This window comes from Cebidichthys violaceus, unplaced genomic scaffold, assembly GCF_023349555.1.
Source record: "Cebidichthys violaceus isolate CVI_PGR_0920_01 unplaced genomic scaffold, fCebVio1.0.p SCAF_19, whole genome shotgun sequence".
Classification (NCBI taxonomy): Eukaryota; Metazoa; Chordata; class Actinopteri; order Perciformes; family Stichaeidae; genus Cebidichthys; species Cebidichthys violaceus.
The window spans coordinates 7596865-7614880 of record NW_027176361.1 but is presented as its reverse complement, the minus strand read 5'-3'; the positions used below and the strand labels follow the sequence as shown (position 1 = coordinate 7614880).

General features: G+C 41.9%; 1 protein-coding gene across 7 annotated transcripts in view; it reads left to right on the top strand.

The window, feature by feature from the left end:
* Positions 1 to 17148, top strand: part of LOC137874625 (sodium/potassium/calcium exchanger 2-like) — a 36302-nt gene extending 19154 nt beyond the window's left edge. For 4 of the 7 annotated variants that reach the window (XM_068713462.1, XM_068713464.1, XM_068713463.1 and 1 more), the window contains 8 exons: positions 1346 to 1360; positions 5590 to 5640; positions 8962 to 9060; positions 10451 to 10533; positions 15046 to 15180; positions 15321 to 15410; positions 15800 to 15966; positions 16609 to 17148. In XM_068713462.1, the coding sequence (XP_068569563.1) occupies positions 1346 to 1360; positions 5590 to 5640; positions 8962 to 9060; positions 10451 to 10533; positions 15046 to 15180; positions 15321 to 15410; positions 15800 to 15966; positions 16609 to 16858 (890 nt within the window). In that variant the 3' untranslated portion in view covers positions 16859 to 17148. The remainder of the gene's footprint in view (positions 1 to 1345; positions 1361 to 5589; positions 5641 to 8961; positions 9061 to 10450; positions 10534 to 15045; positions 15181 to 15320; positions 15411 to 15799; positions 15967 to 16608) is intronic. The other 3 variants (XM_068713468.1, XM_068713466.1, XM_068713465.1) reach the window with 2 other exon arrangements.
* Positions 17149 to 18016: the final 868 nt, after the last annotated feature.

Genomic DNA, 18016 nt, shown 5'->3' with positions numbered 1-18016 from the left:
CAAGACGCCTGTTTGTGTTTGGGTCTTAATCATTACCAAGCATCTAAAAAGTAATGTCAGAATGAATTACTATGTTAATACTATGTGTTCATTAATATGTTTTTTTCTCAATGGTGGATTGAAATGGTCAAACAGTGAAATTCTGCTTCAGTATGAATGCAGCAGAAATGCGAGGATGTTCGTACAGATTTAACTGATGTGTCTTTTGGCAAATTACTGTCTGGAAATTAATGCACTGAAGCAACAACTGCAGTGTGACATGCCACGAGGATTTAATTCATTGCCAGATAGAACAAAAGCAACACTTTGGGTTCATTATTTAGTAATTTCCATGTCCCACGTTGGAAGTTTTCACACATCTAGCAACATTTAACGATGATATTGGTCTCGAGTACATTTTAGAATGCCCCCATCACATGCCTTCTTCCTTTAGTGCGTTAAATGATTCCTTTGATCCGTTACCGTCTGGACCATGTTCATTGCACATTTACTGATATCAGTAATGCAAAGAAGCATCTTGTTGGTGAGCTAGCGGCGTGGAGAGAGACGAGCAGGTGCATCCATCAAAGACTGAGGTTGTGCTGCTTGTCCTTGCGTGCTCTTCAGCTTTAAGTGTAGCTCAGCGGAAGCCGGAGGGAGCTGCCAGGACTCGATCCATACATTTTTTATAGACATTTCTCAAAATAAAGTTGCCTGCTCTTCCAAGGCGAAGGAAAAATCTGAGGTTGTTTTGCTAGTGCTGGGAACTGGTTACGTTTCACTTGTTATACTTTTAGAGTGGGGGTAGTTTGAGTTTTTTTTCTGGCTTAAACACTCCGACTCTTTGCTACTTTAATGCTCCCTTCGTCAAAATACATTAAAATGATTTAGCTTTTCACCCTGTGACATCACAGCTGGCAGTGAGACATTTAAGGAGGTTTCATTTCTGTAAACACTGGCAGGTTTTGGTTAAGGTAACATAATACTAAATACTTATTGCAGGAACAACTTTTTTTGATGCTTGTGGGTGTCTGTCAGTATGTGTGCGGGCATGCATCTGTGTCTCCCTTAAAGACATGGACATTTTGAGAAATATGCTTGTGCGCTTTCTTCCAGAGAGTTAGATAAGTGGATTTATACCACTCTCATACCTGTCATACCTACCTGAAAGAAAGGGGGGTGAAAGCAAACATCAAAAATTATGAAATTATTTTAAGCTCAAGTTTAGCAAAATATAGCCTAATGGACTTTTGACTCTCATCTTGGAAGAATACCTATCAGTGATTTAATGTACGCTCACTAAATATCACCTGGATTTATCTTTTCTCTGTTTGTCTTCCTATCTCTCTTTCTACTATCCCCTCAGAATTTGCTGACTCTGGTGAGTTACTACTCTAATTTATGTACCTCCCACCCCCCCAAAAAATGTTTGTTCTCATTCCAACAGCCTGGAGGCAGCTCTTTTGCCCGACGTGTCCCCTATGTATACATCTCCCCAGCGCCGCTGTGCTGTATATGTCAATTTTGTACTTTCCATCCCTGCAGACTTTCTCCTTCAAATATCTCATTCTCTTCTGTGGATGTATTCTCCTTGGAAACCCTTTGTGACCATTTCTGCATTGTTTTCCCCATTGTCTCCAATCCTCTCTCTCCTCTTATGAACTCCTTTTAGTGCTGGTTTTGTATTGTTGCTCTCCGTGAGACAGGAAATGATTTTTGTTTTTCCTGTTGTGTTGTCTTTAAACTCCTGGTTTGTGAAGGTCCCTTACCTTGCAGGCATTTAGCCAAACATGGCAGTGGTGTAGCAAGAAGATGGAGATTTCATGTGGTAGGTCCCTCAACGTGACAACGTTGTGCTTGGCTCGTGAATTTGGTTTTAGGGCAGATGGAGAAAAGTTGTGAGCTGTTTTCTCAGTCCTCACATGCCCTTCATCAGGATTCAGAGTCAATAAGAGCTGGTCAGAGCAAATAATTGCAGTGGACTTAAATTTTGTTTCCCTCTTTTACAATTAGCTGTTCCCACCAAACTGTTATTGATTTAAGTATTCACATGCTCCTTGGGAGATACAGTAGATTATCCAGCTTTATTGTTCTCGTTATTGTGCATGTCCTTCAGTTCAATAATAGACCTTTAATCCTGCATGTTTTTCATTGGAGAGAACATAGTAATAGTCTGGTACTCTTAGTTCCCGGCACAAGTGCCCACATCTCTTTTTTCCATCAGTGTGGAGCTACAAACAATATCACTTAGGAGTAGCATCAAATATTGAACTACAAAGAGAGATGGGGAGGGAGACGGGCAGAGTGGCTGTCTGAGCTCTCAGTGGATGGCTGAAACAAGCCTCCCAAAACAGCACTCAGAATTCAGACTGCGTGCATGCCTTTGGCTCGGGCCCCTCAATAAGATTTATCACCCTGAGATGTGAACTCTAGTGGTAGGTCTATGCATAACCATAGCTGAGGTTGACCTCGGTACGGGAGAAGATGGGTGCTTGCATATGACCACAAACCATACAGTAAAGGTAAATGTGAAATGCATACATTTTACCAATAATCTACCAGAATGAATAATTGGCCTCGTTGATTATTTCAAATACCTGACAATCTCCCACTATTTACATAATCTGTGACTATGTAGTGCAGTACAGCGGTAAAAATATAGCGGCACAGACCAGCTATCTCATCAGATGCTTTCCTGCAGATCATTAGCTCCCTGACAGAGACTGGAAAGATCGCTCGCAAAACCAATGTGGCCTTGGACATCTTTGTTGATTTGAGGCATTTTTTATTGAGCAGACGTCGAGGGCCTCCACAGGTAACAGAAAGGACAAGGTCATTTGGGTAAACCGTGATACACCCATGTTGGCAGACTCGCGCTCATTGGGTAAACTGGTGAGACAAAAGAGGGTTGGTGTTGGATGGAGGCACTCAAGAAAACCAGTTGCAGGAGCAGCAAACAAGGTTTGTGTATACGTCATTTTGTGAGGGTGTAACTTACACCAAAACCAGACAAAATGAATTTATGAACAAAGAGACAAAGGATTTTTGGATGATTTTTCTGTGCTGTGACAAAACATTTTTTAACGGCCGTTAATTATGAGAGGTATATTTATTCGTCAAGCCAACATTTCCAGTTTGCCCCCATACTGCTGCTCCCCCTGCCTGCAGTGTTGTCTGTGTGGTGACCCAGGGCCCCATTGATCACATGGTTCAATAAGGCTGTCGCTGACCTGACACCCCTTGTGCAATGGAAATATATTTACCATTCATGCCAAATAATATTGACATCCTGCTATAGGGTTTTTAATTATTTGTTTTAACTTAACTGCATTTTTAGGACTAGATTACATTTAACACCAACTTCGAAATCACAAAGGCATATGTTTGAAATGGGAGCATTTTCATGTGTATTGAAAAATGCAATAAATAATATACTGTATTTGCAATATAATGAGGCATTAATGTGATATCTTGTCATATATAGTGTTAAAGCACACCTATTTATTTTGCATAAGTTTAGCATTAATATTTGAATTCAGAAAAAAAAGGTGACGTACAGTGATAATTATACTTCCAGTATGTTATGTAACTGAGACCAGTCAATCCATCATCCCTCTAACTCACACACATGTCACACCCCCACCCGCACCCTCTGAGCTCACCATGCGCCGGGCGGGTGAAAGAATCAATGTTAAAAGCCTTTTTGCTTCGGCACAGACTGTGAATTTCCCTGACACCCCAACCCCCAGCAGACGGGGCGGGCATGCACTCACACTCTCTAGCGCACAGCTCACTAGAGGGTTTCGAGGTCACACCGCAAGGACAAGAGGGCCCCTGGTAAACAACAACAAGCCTCCCTCAGACGAGTGTGCGGGCAGTGATTGTTGTTGAGGGTTAATTGCCCCCAGAGCAAGCTCGGTTAGAGGCCGGCCCAACAGTGATGCTGCACTTCAAACCCAAATCGCCTAATCATATGGGATTGAGGCACTTGTCTGTGAGTGCAGCGGATGGGCAAGACACTCTGCAATAGGATGTGTTTTCATCTCATTAGATTGTGTTTTCAGGGCTGCCAAGTCCCGCGTTTGGCATGAGGTTGTCATGATAATCCTCTCACATGTGAGTGGAGTGGTCGCCCACTGTTGGATATTAGTGTGTATGCATGTGGGTTTGTGGGCACGAGCATATACTCTACTCACTGTACTCTACACCTACATGTCGAAAATCTGTGCTTGTGAAGAGAGTAAATGGGTCAGTTTACCCAAGTTACAAAAACATATTTTATTTACAAAACCTTTTATATAAGCAGGAAGTCTCTTCATAAATATTTCACAAGAGCAGTCTGGCCAAAGTGGCACTGCAATGTAGTTAACATGGTGGTGAAATGATTTACTGTTCATATATAGCTCAATAACATTAGGCTTATGAGAGCTATAAAGTAGATGGATTGGCTATTTAGAATAGTCAAAATCTTTAGAAGACATGCTTCAATGTGGCATTTATGGACAGTGTCACACATGAAGTTTGTCTTGTAAATCATTCCAGGCTCAGCGTGTGTAGTTGGAAAATGCAGTTGTACTCAGTTCAGAACAGGCTGTTTGTTCTCCATCACCATTATAATTCATCATGATGATTTGGTCTAATAGAGGCTTTAAATAAGAGAAAGTACGTATGCTGGAAGTAACCAAGAATGGCTTTAAGAATTAAAAGTTAAATTTGAATCTTCCTCCATATTTTCATCGAGGTCCATCCAGTGAGCAACCATGAATCACTGTGATGAGTTCATGAGTCAACATTCAAAATAAAACATTAAGTAACCACCAGAGTGAAGTTAGAATATTTGATCCCCTCTGCACTAAAAACTAAATCCTCATGCTATTAGTTATGTTGAAACGGGCAGAGCAGCTCTAAGCTCCAAAAACAAAGCGCAGTGCGGGAGGTAGAGCCTTATGGTCCGGTGTCTTCTTCTTTTCTGCTGCTTCACGTTCAGCTGTTGCTGCAGGTTTGAATTCCCGGCTAATTCATCATGCGGATGTGCTGACCGTCTATTTACAGTAGCACGGAGAACTGCTACAGTAAGGGAATCAAATTAATTGTTTGGGTTTCATTGTGGAAAAAAAATGCAGAGTCATCAAGCCTTTGAATGAGCTTGCGTGCAGAGGAGAGGAGGACTCATCTTTTTGTTGCATGTTGACCCAGTAAATTCTCTTCTGACTTTCCTGTTCTGTTTTTTTATTTATTTATTTATTTTTGTATATACACCATTGTATGACCCTGTTATTGTGTTTTCTAGTATATTGACAGCCCCTTCCCCCTCCCTTTCTCTCGCAAATCTTCTCTAATAGCTATCCAACCTGTGCCATTGGCAGGCTATTTATCAGACTGACTTACTGTAAAACTATGATGTATTTTATTTGCCGCTTTGTTTTGCACTTCTGCAGTGATGACTCTGAGAGACTTTGTCTTTCTGTATGTCACTCCTTGTGCCCGTGTGAGTGTTTGTAAAGAATGTGATGTAGAACCAGCGGACCTGTCTTGTTCTGTCATGTTCACTCTTTTCCTTTTCTCTGTGTGTTCGTTGCCTTACCCTTGTCTTTTGCTGTGATGTTGTAGAGCTTGGGACTTATGGGAAACTAAAATATTATCACTCAATGACTGAGGAAGGTAAGCCTGAAAGTTTTCACTTGATTCTTTGAGTCAGCTTCTGTCATCCCTCTTGCTTTTTCTCCATCTTTATTACGTAACGGCTCCTCCAATTCCATTTTTTGTTTGCTTGCGACATGACATACAGTTCCTTTTAAGTTTGACAACCTCTCTGAGATTTCACTGACAAAGTGCAAATCATGGTAGCCATGCCATTTTATTATTTACTTTTTAATCCTCATTTTTTTATTTTTGAATTTGTTTTTCTTTCCAGAGATTATGTACAAACATATTGTGTTTTACTGTGTGTAGTGCTTTTATGGATTTTATTCTATTCATTAACAAGATATTTTAATGAAAATTGTCATCATATGTTGCTTATGTTTGATTTTGTGAGAAAGACACTGCTTTTCTGAATTACTGGTCAGATTTTGTTATTATGCAAATAAAACTACACCACAAATGCACCACAAACCATCCCATGAAAACATAAGGCACAAGGTTTTCTTTTTCTTTTCTTTTTTTTTAAATCTTACCCATCCGCATTGTTGAGAAATACATCATCCATGCCTCAGCGCTCACTTGGAGGTTCCACTTGTACCAGCAGTGGGTGCACACATGTAAGACGTACGTTGCTGAATTTGTCAAACTGGAGTGACTCATCCACCCAGTAGTTGCGTAACAAACGGAGCGGACAGGGAAAATGAGCGGCTGTGCAAGGCCGGCTAGGGAAGGGCTGAACTTGGTTATTCTCAAAGACTTGCAAATTGGAACTGTCATATTTCTTGGTTGTTCGCCCTTAGAGCTAGAGCATAGTGGAATTTCAAACCATACCCAAAGGCAACATGCAGGAGTAACATTATTTATGACATTAGTTTAAAAATGATTACGCCATAAATTCTCAGTGAAATGAGAATTCAAAAGCGTCTAGAAAGCTTTATCAAGTGAAAGGTAGTTGGGGAGATAGGCTGGCCTTAGCTGAAGCTAAAATTACTTGATTCTTTTCCTAGCCTGACTTGAAGTGAAAAATCAGTTTTGATGAATTGACATCTTGATAATTAAGTTAGTTAGTTTCTCTTAGTAACTACACACAACTGCTCTCTGCCTTCATAGGTCTTTGGCATGAGGTTTCAGAATCAGTTAACTGAAATATTTCTGAGGTGGTTTTCTTCAACATTCAAGAGTTTCCTTTGAAAGACAATGATCTCACACCCACATCTGTATAAACGAAACACACATACTCAGCCCACTGACAATGACCGCCTAAGGTGAGTGATGTCAAGGCAGTGGAATGTGTGATGCCGTTTTGTGATAATGTACAGTATACTTGTGCGTATGTCTTCCGTGAGCATGTCTGAAAGAGAGCGAGGCGAGGAGGGATTGTGCGTAGCCACACGACTAAAAGACAACAAAATGAGAGAAAGAAACGCGTTTGAAAAACACAGAGGAGCGAGAAAAACAGGAGCGATGGAGAACTGTGGAATAAGATAGAGGAGACGGGAGGAAGGCCGGGGGTGACTTAGGGTGGTTAATGATTTTGCCAGAAGGTCACAGACAGCATTGACATGGTCGGGTGGAGTATGTATCGACGCGTCACTGTGTCAAGCACTGACAAATCAGCCATGCCCTCTTGAAATGAAAAAAAAAAAATCTTTCACATTGATTACAATGGGCTGATTGGGAGCAGGTAGGACATGCATGCAAAAACTGACACGCACAGGAAGTCAGTGAAAATAAATATGGATACTCGACGCGCAAGAGGTTTTACACAAAACCATGACAGAGGAGACAGAATCTCTTACAAAAGCCATTAAATATTAACATCTAATATGTGTTACATGGGAACATAAAAACGTACACTGCCTAAGTTTTGTGCCTATGGTGTCAAATTTCTTCTCGTCTGAGTACTGTGTTGTTGATGTGTGTGTCGTTGGGGGGATTCCAGTCATCGCTCGTCATTATAACATGGGCAGAATTGCCTTGCGTGAGCCTGCAGCTTATGCAAGCCACAAGGTCATGTTGTTCAATTGATGACTGGTCTCAATTCAGTCTCGTGCGTCACAGCATCATCTTTCCAGTGTTATTGGGTCAATAAATGTTATCGGCAACAATATCATCCCCACCAGTGATTTCTTTTTTTTTTTTTTTTTTTTAATATCGATCAAATTCTCTAACAAGCAGATGTCTCTTGCATGCTACAGTATTTCTCTTTGTCTGAGGCTTCGCACGCAGCTACTTTACCTAAATTTAGGAGGAACTACAATAGATTGCTGCAAGAACGAGTCGTAAAACCTGGAAATTCGTTCGCATTTTCGCACTTCCAGTTCCCTCTTCATTGGGTTTTTTGAATGGGTTTTAGGTTAAATGCTTGAAATAGGGTCTATGGTTAACACAAGCTTAAGAGATTTGAATGTTTTGTTCCACATTATAAAATACGTCGGTTAATAACTCTTTTGTGAGTTTTGAAGCTTTTATGTCTTAAAAGAGGAGGTTACTAACAAGTGGCTAAATGCCACTACAAAACGTCATCACGCCAGCTTGTCTGCCGTCACTCGTGCTCATGTGAACTTGATGTCGTTCATTTATAGCCTGACGGTTGCATTCATGCTTTCAAAATCATAAAAGTAATGTTCATTAGTGAATATTATTTTGCTGAACAAAATCAGTAAGTATTACAAACTTGTGTTTGCCACAGTTTACTTTCTGCAATAATCCAAAATCCAATAGAAAAATCATATTGGCTTTTTGTCGAGGGAACCAGTGTGATGCTAACTTCCGGGTTTTTTATACAAAAATACGTCATCCCTGCAGCACCCTATACAAGCTACGCTAAAGTAGAAGCACTATAATAATGGTAAAATCAGGTGCTTCCTGTTTGAATATTGCAAGACCAAGTTTTTAAACCTACAGATGTGTCACTTCTGATGATGCTGTCCTCGGCTCAGTCTTTGGTTGCTTTTAATTCCCAGCTAGCCTCTGACCTCTCTTGTGAGTTTCTGATCTGATATGAGAACTGGTGTACAGGAGTGAATCTGAGCTCCAGAAGGCAGATATCTTCACAAGAGATTCTCTCCCTGCTGGCTTTGCCTCCACCGAGGACCAGGACATTGCAGGATCATCAGTATATGATATGCTATGTCATATTGACTCTCTATGTTGTTTAAACAGCAGTTCTGTGGGAAGACACCACCCTGTATGCACTGTGCTTTTGAAATGTGACCCATCTGGGGTCAAAGGTGACAACGACGGAGCTCTCACCGGGAAGGGGACCAGAGGCCTTGAAGATGCTGCGCTATGCAGCCCTCTGCTCCATGTTTAACCACTGTGGCTATTCTGTTGCAGGTAAATTTCGAGAGAAGGCATCCATCCTTCATAAGATCGCTAAAAAGAAATGCCAAGTGGAGGACAGTGAGAAGGCCAATGGAGTAGCAAGCCGTTCAGGTAAAAAGCTCTTTGATGTTCCTAAAGGAATAGTTTGACATTTTGGGTTAATACATTTGTTCACTTTCTTGCTGAGGTGAGGGTAAGATGAGAAGGTGGATACCACCAGTAGCTGGTTAGCTTAGCTTAGCTTAGCATAAAGGCTGGAAACAGGGGAAACAGCCTGGCTCTGTCAACCGGCACCTTTTGAATTTCATCAATCTACATGTTATAACAAATTTAGTTTAATCCTTAAATAAACTGAAGTGTAAAAACATGTTGTGGTTGTACAGATTTAAGTCTCATGAGAGTGGTATCAATCTTCTCCTCAAACTCTGGGCTAGAAAAGAAAATAAGTGCATTCCTGCAAATGTCAAACTATTCCTTTCCATTCACAAATACTCCTTTGCTGTTGCTAAAACTTCATGAATAGGTGTTACCCGGCTTAATATTCCTTATTAGTCATCAGGAACGTCCACTGAAATAGTTAATGAGCATCACATCCGATGTTAAACAAGCATGACATTATCAAAAACTGCCAAATTGATTGCAAGTGTTGTCTTCAAGCAGTATTTAAATCAATCACAGTCACTGCCAAATGTAATTTATGTGGGGTTTTTTCACTTCAAAGAGCATCGGACCAAAGGATAAACAGGAGGCAAGAGGATGCCCTTTCATGGCCACAGTGTAGTCAGAGCAGCAGAATCAAAGCGAGGCATAGATGTTTATCAACAAGGCAAATTATGCTAACAGCGCCACATTAACATATTACCATCTTAATCAAAATGCATGACTGGTCATCACAGCATACTTTACTTTTTCGAGCCTCACATATCTTAAATTGGTGTCTGTAGTAAAAGGAGATTTACTGTCAGTGTAGTTTAGTGTATGATGCGTGTGATTAGATCCATGTCCCATCTTTCTATCTGTGATACCAAGCTCGGGAGTGATGTCATGTGCTGGACGACAGTGGTATCAAGTCACTTTATCTATCTGAGAATCTCTTTAATTGTGTCACAACCACACTTAGATTAAAGCAATTTCCACAGCAATTATAGTGTTATCATCTGATTACATGGCTTTCGGCTCTTTGTATTTTAATAAGGGCTGGTAAGTAAGTCTGTCCTCAAATGAAATGGAGTCATATCAGCCACCAGGATGTGATGAGGGAGACGGATGGTAGTGACAGCCACAGACATGCATATACTTGTTCAAACACAGAAAGATGCTGAAGGTGATCAAACATTTCCTGGTTCCTGCTTATTGAAGTAGCTATAGCTGTCAAATAAATGTAGCGGATTAAAAGTACGGAGGGGAAGAAGTATAAACACTCTCGTGCCAATTTGAGGCAATGCCATCTTTAGTTCCTCTACATGCTTCTCACTGTAATTATTCGTTAAACTTCCCACAGATAAGAACCTTCCAAACAGCTCCAGCGTGGAAGTGGAAGTGACACCACCCATGAACGGAACAGCCGGTCAAGAGGGGGAGACGGTAAGGGATGACAGCAGGAAGAAACTGCACCAAACTCAGTTATTCCCCCCCCCAAAAAATATGCCCAATCCAACTAATGACGTCATGCTATGGCAGCAAAACTGAGAGACAGATTTCAAAGTTAGAGAGACATTTGCAGATATTTTATGCCTCTCATCTGTGTCTGTGTTCCACCTTGAGCATGATTGATGCAAAGGTTGGATTGGCCATGGCACAGGTCAGTACTGCTGATCATTTCCCAGCATGCACTCTGGCGAGTCCCTCCATCTTCAGCCAGACCTGCCAAAGACCCGCCTCGTCCCACTGAGTTCTGTAATCACACTCCTCACTCACCTGCTGCTCCCCGCCGCTGGGTGCTAGAAATGAACACACTCGCACGCATGCCTCGAGACACACACACACACACACACACACACACACACACACACACACACACACACAGTCTTTGACGTGCGGCCAGGCACAAAGAGCCTCCTAATGGCACCTGCAGCAGTTGTGCTGGCATGAGCGATGATGGTGGGACGCAGCGACCCGCCAGGCCAGCAGACGGTCCTGGGGTAAAAGGGCAGCTATTCAAAGTCGTCCACTGAGAGGGAGGCAGGCAGAGGAGACGGGCGTGTCGGTCATCCTGCTGGATTCTCGATTGTTTCATTGACCAAGAGTAACCCCAAGACAGACTGAATCCTGCTTCCATTAAATAAGCAAAAAGTATAGTTTTTAACTTGGTTTTGGGGGCTGAATATTTTAGTTTCAGATAAATAACTTTCTCTAACATAATTGTTTTCGAATATCAGCTGTACACCACATTTTCCCAATATTTTTATGCCTAAGCAACAGCCGCGGCTGGAGGCATTATGTTTCGGGTTCTCCATCCGGTCCCATCTCGTAAACACGTTATCTTAGAAATGCCTGCAGGGAATTATTTTAGAATTACGATTAGATTAGAACTTGGTGGTGAAAGGTCACTGTGACCTCACAAAACACATTTTTCACCATAACTCAAGAATTCATATGCTTATTATGATGATTTCCCACAAACGTCTTAATGGGATAATATTAAGTAATGACATTTTGGAAAGATTTAATGCAAATTGCAACATGACTGGCGGTGGCATATAACCGTGAGGCAGTAATTGTAGTTTCTCAAGGCCCAAAACAAATTTCATAGGCTGTTCTTTGGATTAATCTCATGCAGTTTACCTCCTTTTAAGCTACTACACCACTATCATTTACTTTTTTTTGCTTTTTACTTTTACTTTTACTTTAACGGACCTTGTATTGCAAGGAGTTGTAAAAACTGTCCCTCAACAATCCCTCTTTGAGTCAAAGCCCAATCTTTGAAAAATATTTGAAAAATACGCTTTAGCTCTAGTTGTAGAAACTAAATGATTCCAAAAAAAGTAAAAATTCTTTCCGCACCTTAAACATAGATACTGCAGCACACTGACGTACAGCAATCCTCCAAGGCAAGATACAGTAGTCTATAAATTCGGACTGGTGTGGAAGCATATAGGAAGCTCTCAGAATAGACTGCTTAAGATGAGCCCTGATTTGCAACATGACCATGTGCGTATTGATCTATTCCCCTGCACCAAGTTGTTCTCAGATTGATATCTCACTCTAATAATAGCCTTTGCAGATAAAACTGTCATCACTGCCCTGAAGCTAACAATATTTGTGCCTATAAAAATAGAGCCTAGGTAAGAGCGAAGAATTTTAGATTCACCTCAAAACTTATCTTCTTGAGGTAAAGGCATAAAACCTGATATATGATGATAGAATATTTCAGGAGGCGATTCACTGAATTTGTGAGATCTGGGCGTTTATTGGCACGCTTGCTTCCCACATGCTGCTATTTGGAGAGGTCTGTCCCACAGCGCACCTGTCCGTGTCAACCAGGGAGTAGCTGGAAACGGCTCATACCTTCACATGCTGCCAGAGGCTCCGTCATGCTAATTGTAAAATTCCTCCCGGATGCCTTGGCAACCAAGATTGGGGAATGAGGGCATAGTTAAGGTCAAAATTCAAATCTGCAGCAGACTTCTACAACAATTTCCTGACTCTCTTACTACTGCAATGTTTCCCCCAACAGCAGAAATGAAAGGGTTGATATTTTCATAAAAGCAATATTGTAAAGTGCATATAGGCAGTATACATTCATCTGGTTCTAATTGTATAATGATTCTTTCTTACAAAGATGAATGATGAGCACATTCAGGGAATGACTCACAGCAAACAAAAGAAAACCATAACCAACAGGAATTTGTGACTCATCCCACCTCTATCGCAACTAAAACGATTTGGGTGAAAAAATAAACATTGTGTATCATGTGTGTATCATGGGATTGAGGGAGGAAGTAGCATCCGATTTGAATATACGTATGTTCGCTTTTCCTTTTTAGATAATATGAGAATTTCATATCCAGATGGAGCCTCGCCACAGCAGCTGTTATCCTCCAAAAAAGATGAATCGTCTGTGGGAAAAATGCAACACTTTTGATAGTCAAGCTACTAAAAGAAATTAGAGGTTTTTTTGCTTTGTCAGATTTCACCTGTGCTGCGTGATTATCATAAACATATCCAGAAAGAGGACAGGTGTAAGAGACGACAAAAGTAATTTCAGATAGATGGCCGCACTCTGTCCATTCCATGATTCTAAAAGTTTGATCAAGCAAGTGATGCAAATCAGCCTTTTTGCAGCTGTGCTTATGTGCTTACTCTTTTTGTGACCGTTTCAACTCTTGTATCTTTGTTGCAACACACCAGGTGCCGGCGCACACGCTTCCCCCGGGGAAGAAAAAAAAAGAGCAAATGTCACGCCTCCCCTCACAGCTCTGTGGTGGCTGGTAAAAGTCAGTGCCTTTAAGCTCAGAGTTGTCAGTGTTGCCAACTGAGCCACCACGGGGCAGGAAAGGCCCCCAAGGGGCTGGCATTTGGGAGCCAACTCAGAGAAGGGAGCCCCATCACTATGGGGTGCTGTAGCAGAGAAAGCAAGTAAAGTATAAATATACAAATGACGGACTCACAGAGTGCAGTGTCAGCCAGAAACAGTCACCTGCATGAAGTCAACATATCCATGAAAGAGCTGCAGGGCAAACTGCGATATAAAGCGGCGCTTCCTGCCAGGACATTTGGCTATTTTAATCCTGCAAACACTGTCGTGAACACACACCTCTCATATCTTTACATCTCGGAAAATCTGTGGATTTGGTTCAGAATTGATCTTTCTGAAGCCTCAGGTTTTAGGCCTTCTAACAGACAACAATGCAGCCATCTGGATATGGAGAGGAGGAGAAATCAGAATGCTGAGCATAAGTGATGCAAGCGCTGCCTTTTGTTTGGCAGCTCTGATTACCAAGGTTACCAGGCAATACTCAACAGCAGTAGCTGTCATAGCAGGATAAGCTCCGTATGATTCATGATTCGTGCAGTAGCCATCTTCAAACATTTCTGCTCCACACTCTGAGCATGCTTAGCTCATGTGATTAAGACTTAAATGATTGTCTTGAGAAAATTATTTACTGAGCAACATCTGTTCTCAACATCTGCCCTGTCTATATTTTTTGCATCCTTTTGCTGCTTGTTTTCTTTTTTCTTTTTACACCATCACTCTCAAAAAGGCAGGAGGCAAGCTCTAGGTCATCAGTGTGTTCTGCTCAGATCTGCATGTGTGGACTTGTTCTCTGCAGCTCCCCACGGCTCCATTGCATCCTGTATAATTGGATACAAAGGGAGCCACGGCATGTTTCCGCTCTCAGAAGGCTTTGTTGTTGTTCCGTTAAAGTTTTTTAAGTACCAGAATGTTGACTTGAGAGTCTGCTTTTGCAACAATAGGCACAAAAGCTTAGCCGCTATGAATGAAAAGATGATTTAGTTGTCATCTTCAGACTGTGACAGCTTATTTGATGCTGATCTGCAGAGAGGTGGCAGTCTTTGGCTCACTTGGCATTCCAGTGGCAGGTCCAATCAGACCCCGGGGGGGTCTGCGGTGCAGCCGGCATCAGCAGTCAGCAGTGATGAGGCCCTGATGACTGGAGAGGCTGAGCCCTTCAGGCTCGGTGCAATCTCCCAAATCACAGTCATCAGACTCCTCTGTCTTACGGTCACCGCAGAGCAAAAGCACACGCACTTCCAGGTCCGGCCATCAATTTCTGCAGACCTCTGTGTTGTCTTTTCCCTCTTGAAGTGCTTGTGTTGCAGGAGTGCTGCCCACCTCTCTGGATAGTTGCTATGGAGAGGTGTATCCCTATGAGACAAAAGACACTTGGATTATAATGATTTTTTTCCCCCCAACATCCCTTTAGGAAAATGAACAAAGCATGACTCAAGTCGATGTGCTATTTGCTTCATATTTACCCGATATTATTAGTTAAACACTAAGTGATTATGGTATTTATTGGTATTTATTTATGGTATGATATTTTAATGTTTTAAGTGGTATTACCCGTTGTGTTTTGTAATCTATGTCTCCTTTCCCTCTTTCTGGTCTATCTACCTGGTGTCTCCTTTCAGGCTGAGGATGAAGAGGAGGATGACCAGCCTCTGAGCCTGTCTTGGCCCGAGACCAACCGCAAGCGCCTCACCTACCTCTTAATCATACCCATCGTCCTCCCCCTGTGGCTAACGCTGCCTGACGTCAGGAAGACGGTGTGTGAGACAGAGTTCTCCTTCGCAAAACATTTCACACATGAATGGTGTCTGTTTTAGATGGATAAGTGTGGAGTCCTTATTTGTGCGTTTGCTGCTAAATTCACTATTCTCCCTCTTTTTGTTCTTTTGCCTTTCAGACATCAAAGAGATTCTTCCCCGTCACCTTCCTGGGTGCCATCACCTGGATTGCAGCCTTCTCCTACCTAATGGTGTGGTGGGCTCACCAGGTACACAGTTCCCAAACACTTGCACACTCCCTCAGAAATGACGTTGCAAAAATGAAGTGGGTGTCATGTGATCACGACAGCAGTCCCAGAACATTGTAAAATCCTAACATAAGCATAATCCTTGTCAAAAAAAACAAAGGCATGATGCAGTCGTCTTTTCTCTCCAGATCCCATCCTTGACATTTAAAATGAAACCATATTCTATAATCCACCCACTCCTTAATAATCACAGCTGTTATTCAAAACAAAGAGATTGTCAGAGCTACAGTTTTGTCACCTCCATCAGCTTCCCAAGCATCACGAGGAAATTAAAAATAGCTAGAACAAAAGATTAGGTTTTATTTATCCCAAAGCTTAGTCTCCTTTTTTCTTCTTCTTTTTTTTTCCAGGTTGGACAGACCATTGGGATTACAGAGGAGATTATGGGCCTGACTATATTAGCAGCTGGAACCTCCATCCCTGACCTCATCACCAGTGTCATTGTGGCACGCAAGGGGCTGGGTGATATGGCTGTATCCAGCTCCGTGGGCTCCAACATCTTCGACATTACCGTTGGGTACGTCATCTGAGCATGTGCACTCTCTTGCTCTGTCTAAATCCCTATTATTCAGTATGCCACAATATGACCTGAAGCCTCTTACAATTCTTACAAGTGTTTGATGGATAAATCAGGGTTTTTTTTCCTCAAGTGTTTTGTTAGTCTTTACATTTTCTTTTTAATGTTAACTTTACACCCTTTAATGCATGCGTGTATATGTGTTATTTTTAAAGTAAATAAACAAGTATACCAACACCTATGCATGCTGCTGCTCACATCACTGCAGCAAGGTGAGAGGGGAAACTGTAAGTCAGCAAAAAAACCTTTTTCAGCTGCTGCCAAGTTGCACCTTGATTTTGTTCTGTCTGAGTTCCAGACTTATTGTTGTCACATTGTGCCGTGTCATATAAACTACGTGCACATAATGTTATGCTCTGCTGAGTGTGAGCAACCTGATATTGACAGGAAAACAAGAAAGAAATTGTCTCAAAAACATGTTGCCTCACAAACTTGCTTCATATTCTCATCTTCTGATATAGAAGGCATCCTTTTTAGTCAGGATATCATTTAAACTTGGTTTGATCCCAAACAATGTGTACAAAAATGTTTAATTACATGAAGCGTATTTGCTAAATGACTGTGACTTGTGTGTATTCGCAGACTGCCGTTCCCCTGGCTCATGTGGTCCTTCATCAACGGCATGAAACCGGTGCAAGTCAGCTCCAACGGCCTCTTCTGTGCCATCGTGCTCCTCTTCATCATGCTCCTCTTCGTCATCATCTCCATCGCCGCCTGCAAGTGGCGCATGAGCAAGCTGCTCGGCTTCATCATGTTCATGCTGTATTTCGTCTTCCTGGTGGTCAGCGTCATGCTGGAGGACAAGGTCATCACCTGTCCCATTTCCATCTGAGGACGTTCGAGGACCCACTTCCTCCCCCTCGTCACCACCACAACCACCACCACCACCAACACGACCATCCTTCTTGTCTGCCATCGCTCTTACCAGACCCTTGTGATCCTTTACCCCAGGAACAAAAGAAGAATAAGGAGGACCGGACAAGAGAATAATATCTACCGATATTTTCGGCTAGCGATGGGTGGTGGGGAGGGGATAAGCCAACAAGGGTACAAGACTTTGGCTTGGCTGGTTTAGCGTAGGCCTAACCTGAGTGGATTTATATTTATTGTTGTTATTTAATTGGCAGGTGAGGGGGGGGGGGGGGGGGTTATGGGTGTACAAGCCAAATATAGAAGCATTATGCATGCCATTTAGTGTCACTAGATGACCTGGAATCAAGACCACGCCTGGTAGGTTGAGGAGAATGACCTCCTGTGAACTTTGGGGAGAAGAACAAGAGATGCGCTGTGTAAAACTCCTCATGTTAAATGCAGTGGCTAAGCTGAAGTTGTGAGCATATTTGAACACACATTTTTCAAAAGACTAAGAAGCTGTCGCCAAGAGCGAATAGGAGTTCGTGGATGAGGAAATTACAGACCGTGTGGGCGAAATGTGTTTCCCGTCTGATGGTATTGAGCGAAAAGACTCCCCTGTGGGCTTTGCACCCGAGCGACACGGGATGAAACACTCTTGCTGGGCAGACAAACTTCTCCGTTGTCATTTCTTATTTGCAAATTCATCATGCGCTCAGCCTGAATGACGAGTTAAGCTTCCCCTCTCCCCTGCCGGATGTCATTCTTCACCACTGAATGTCTTTTCAGAGGATTCTTTTTTCTTTTTTTTTTCATTTTCATGAAATATAAGAAGTAGCATTAGATGTACGGTAGCAGTATTAGGTAATGTAGAGCCATCTCAACAATTTTCTCCTTTTTTTTTTCTTTTGTCGCTGAACACACGTTCTGATTGTACAGAACTTTTCATGCTTCACACGCACCGACTGACAAAGGCAAGAAAAAAAAAGGCCTAATTTGAAGTTTAGCCTCATAATATATGCTAGCCTTCAATATCTTTCACTGGTTGAAAAAAAAAAAAAGGCATGAGTGCTTTAGGCTCATTAACGTTCCGTAACGAAGTCAATGTCAAAATAATACATTTGAAAAAAACTTAACA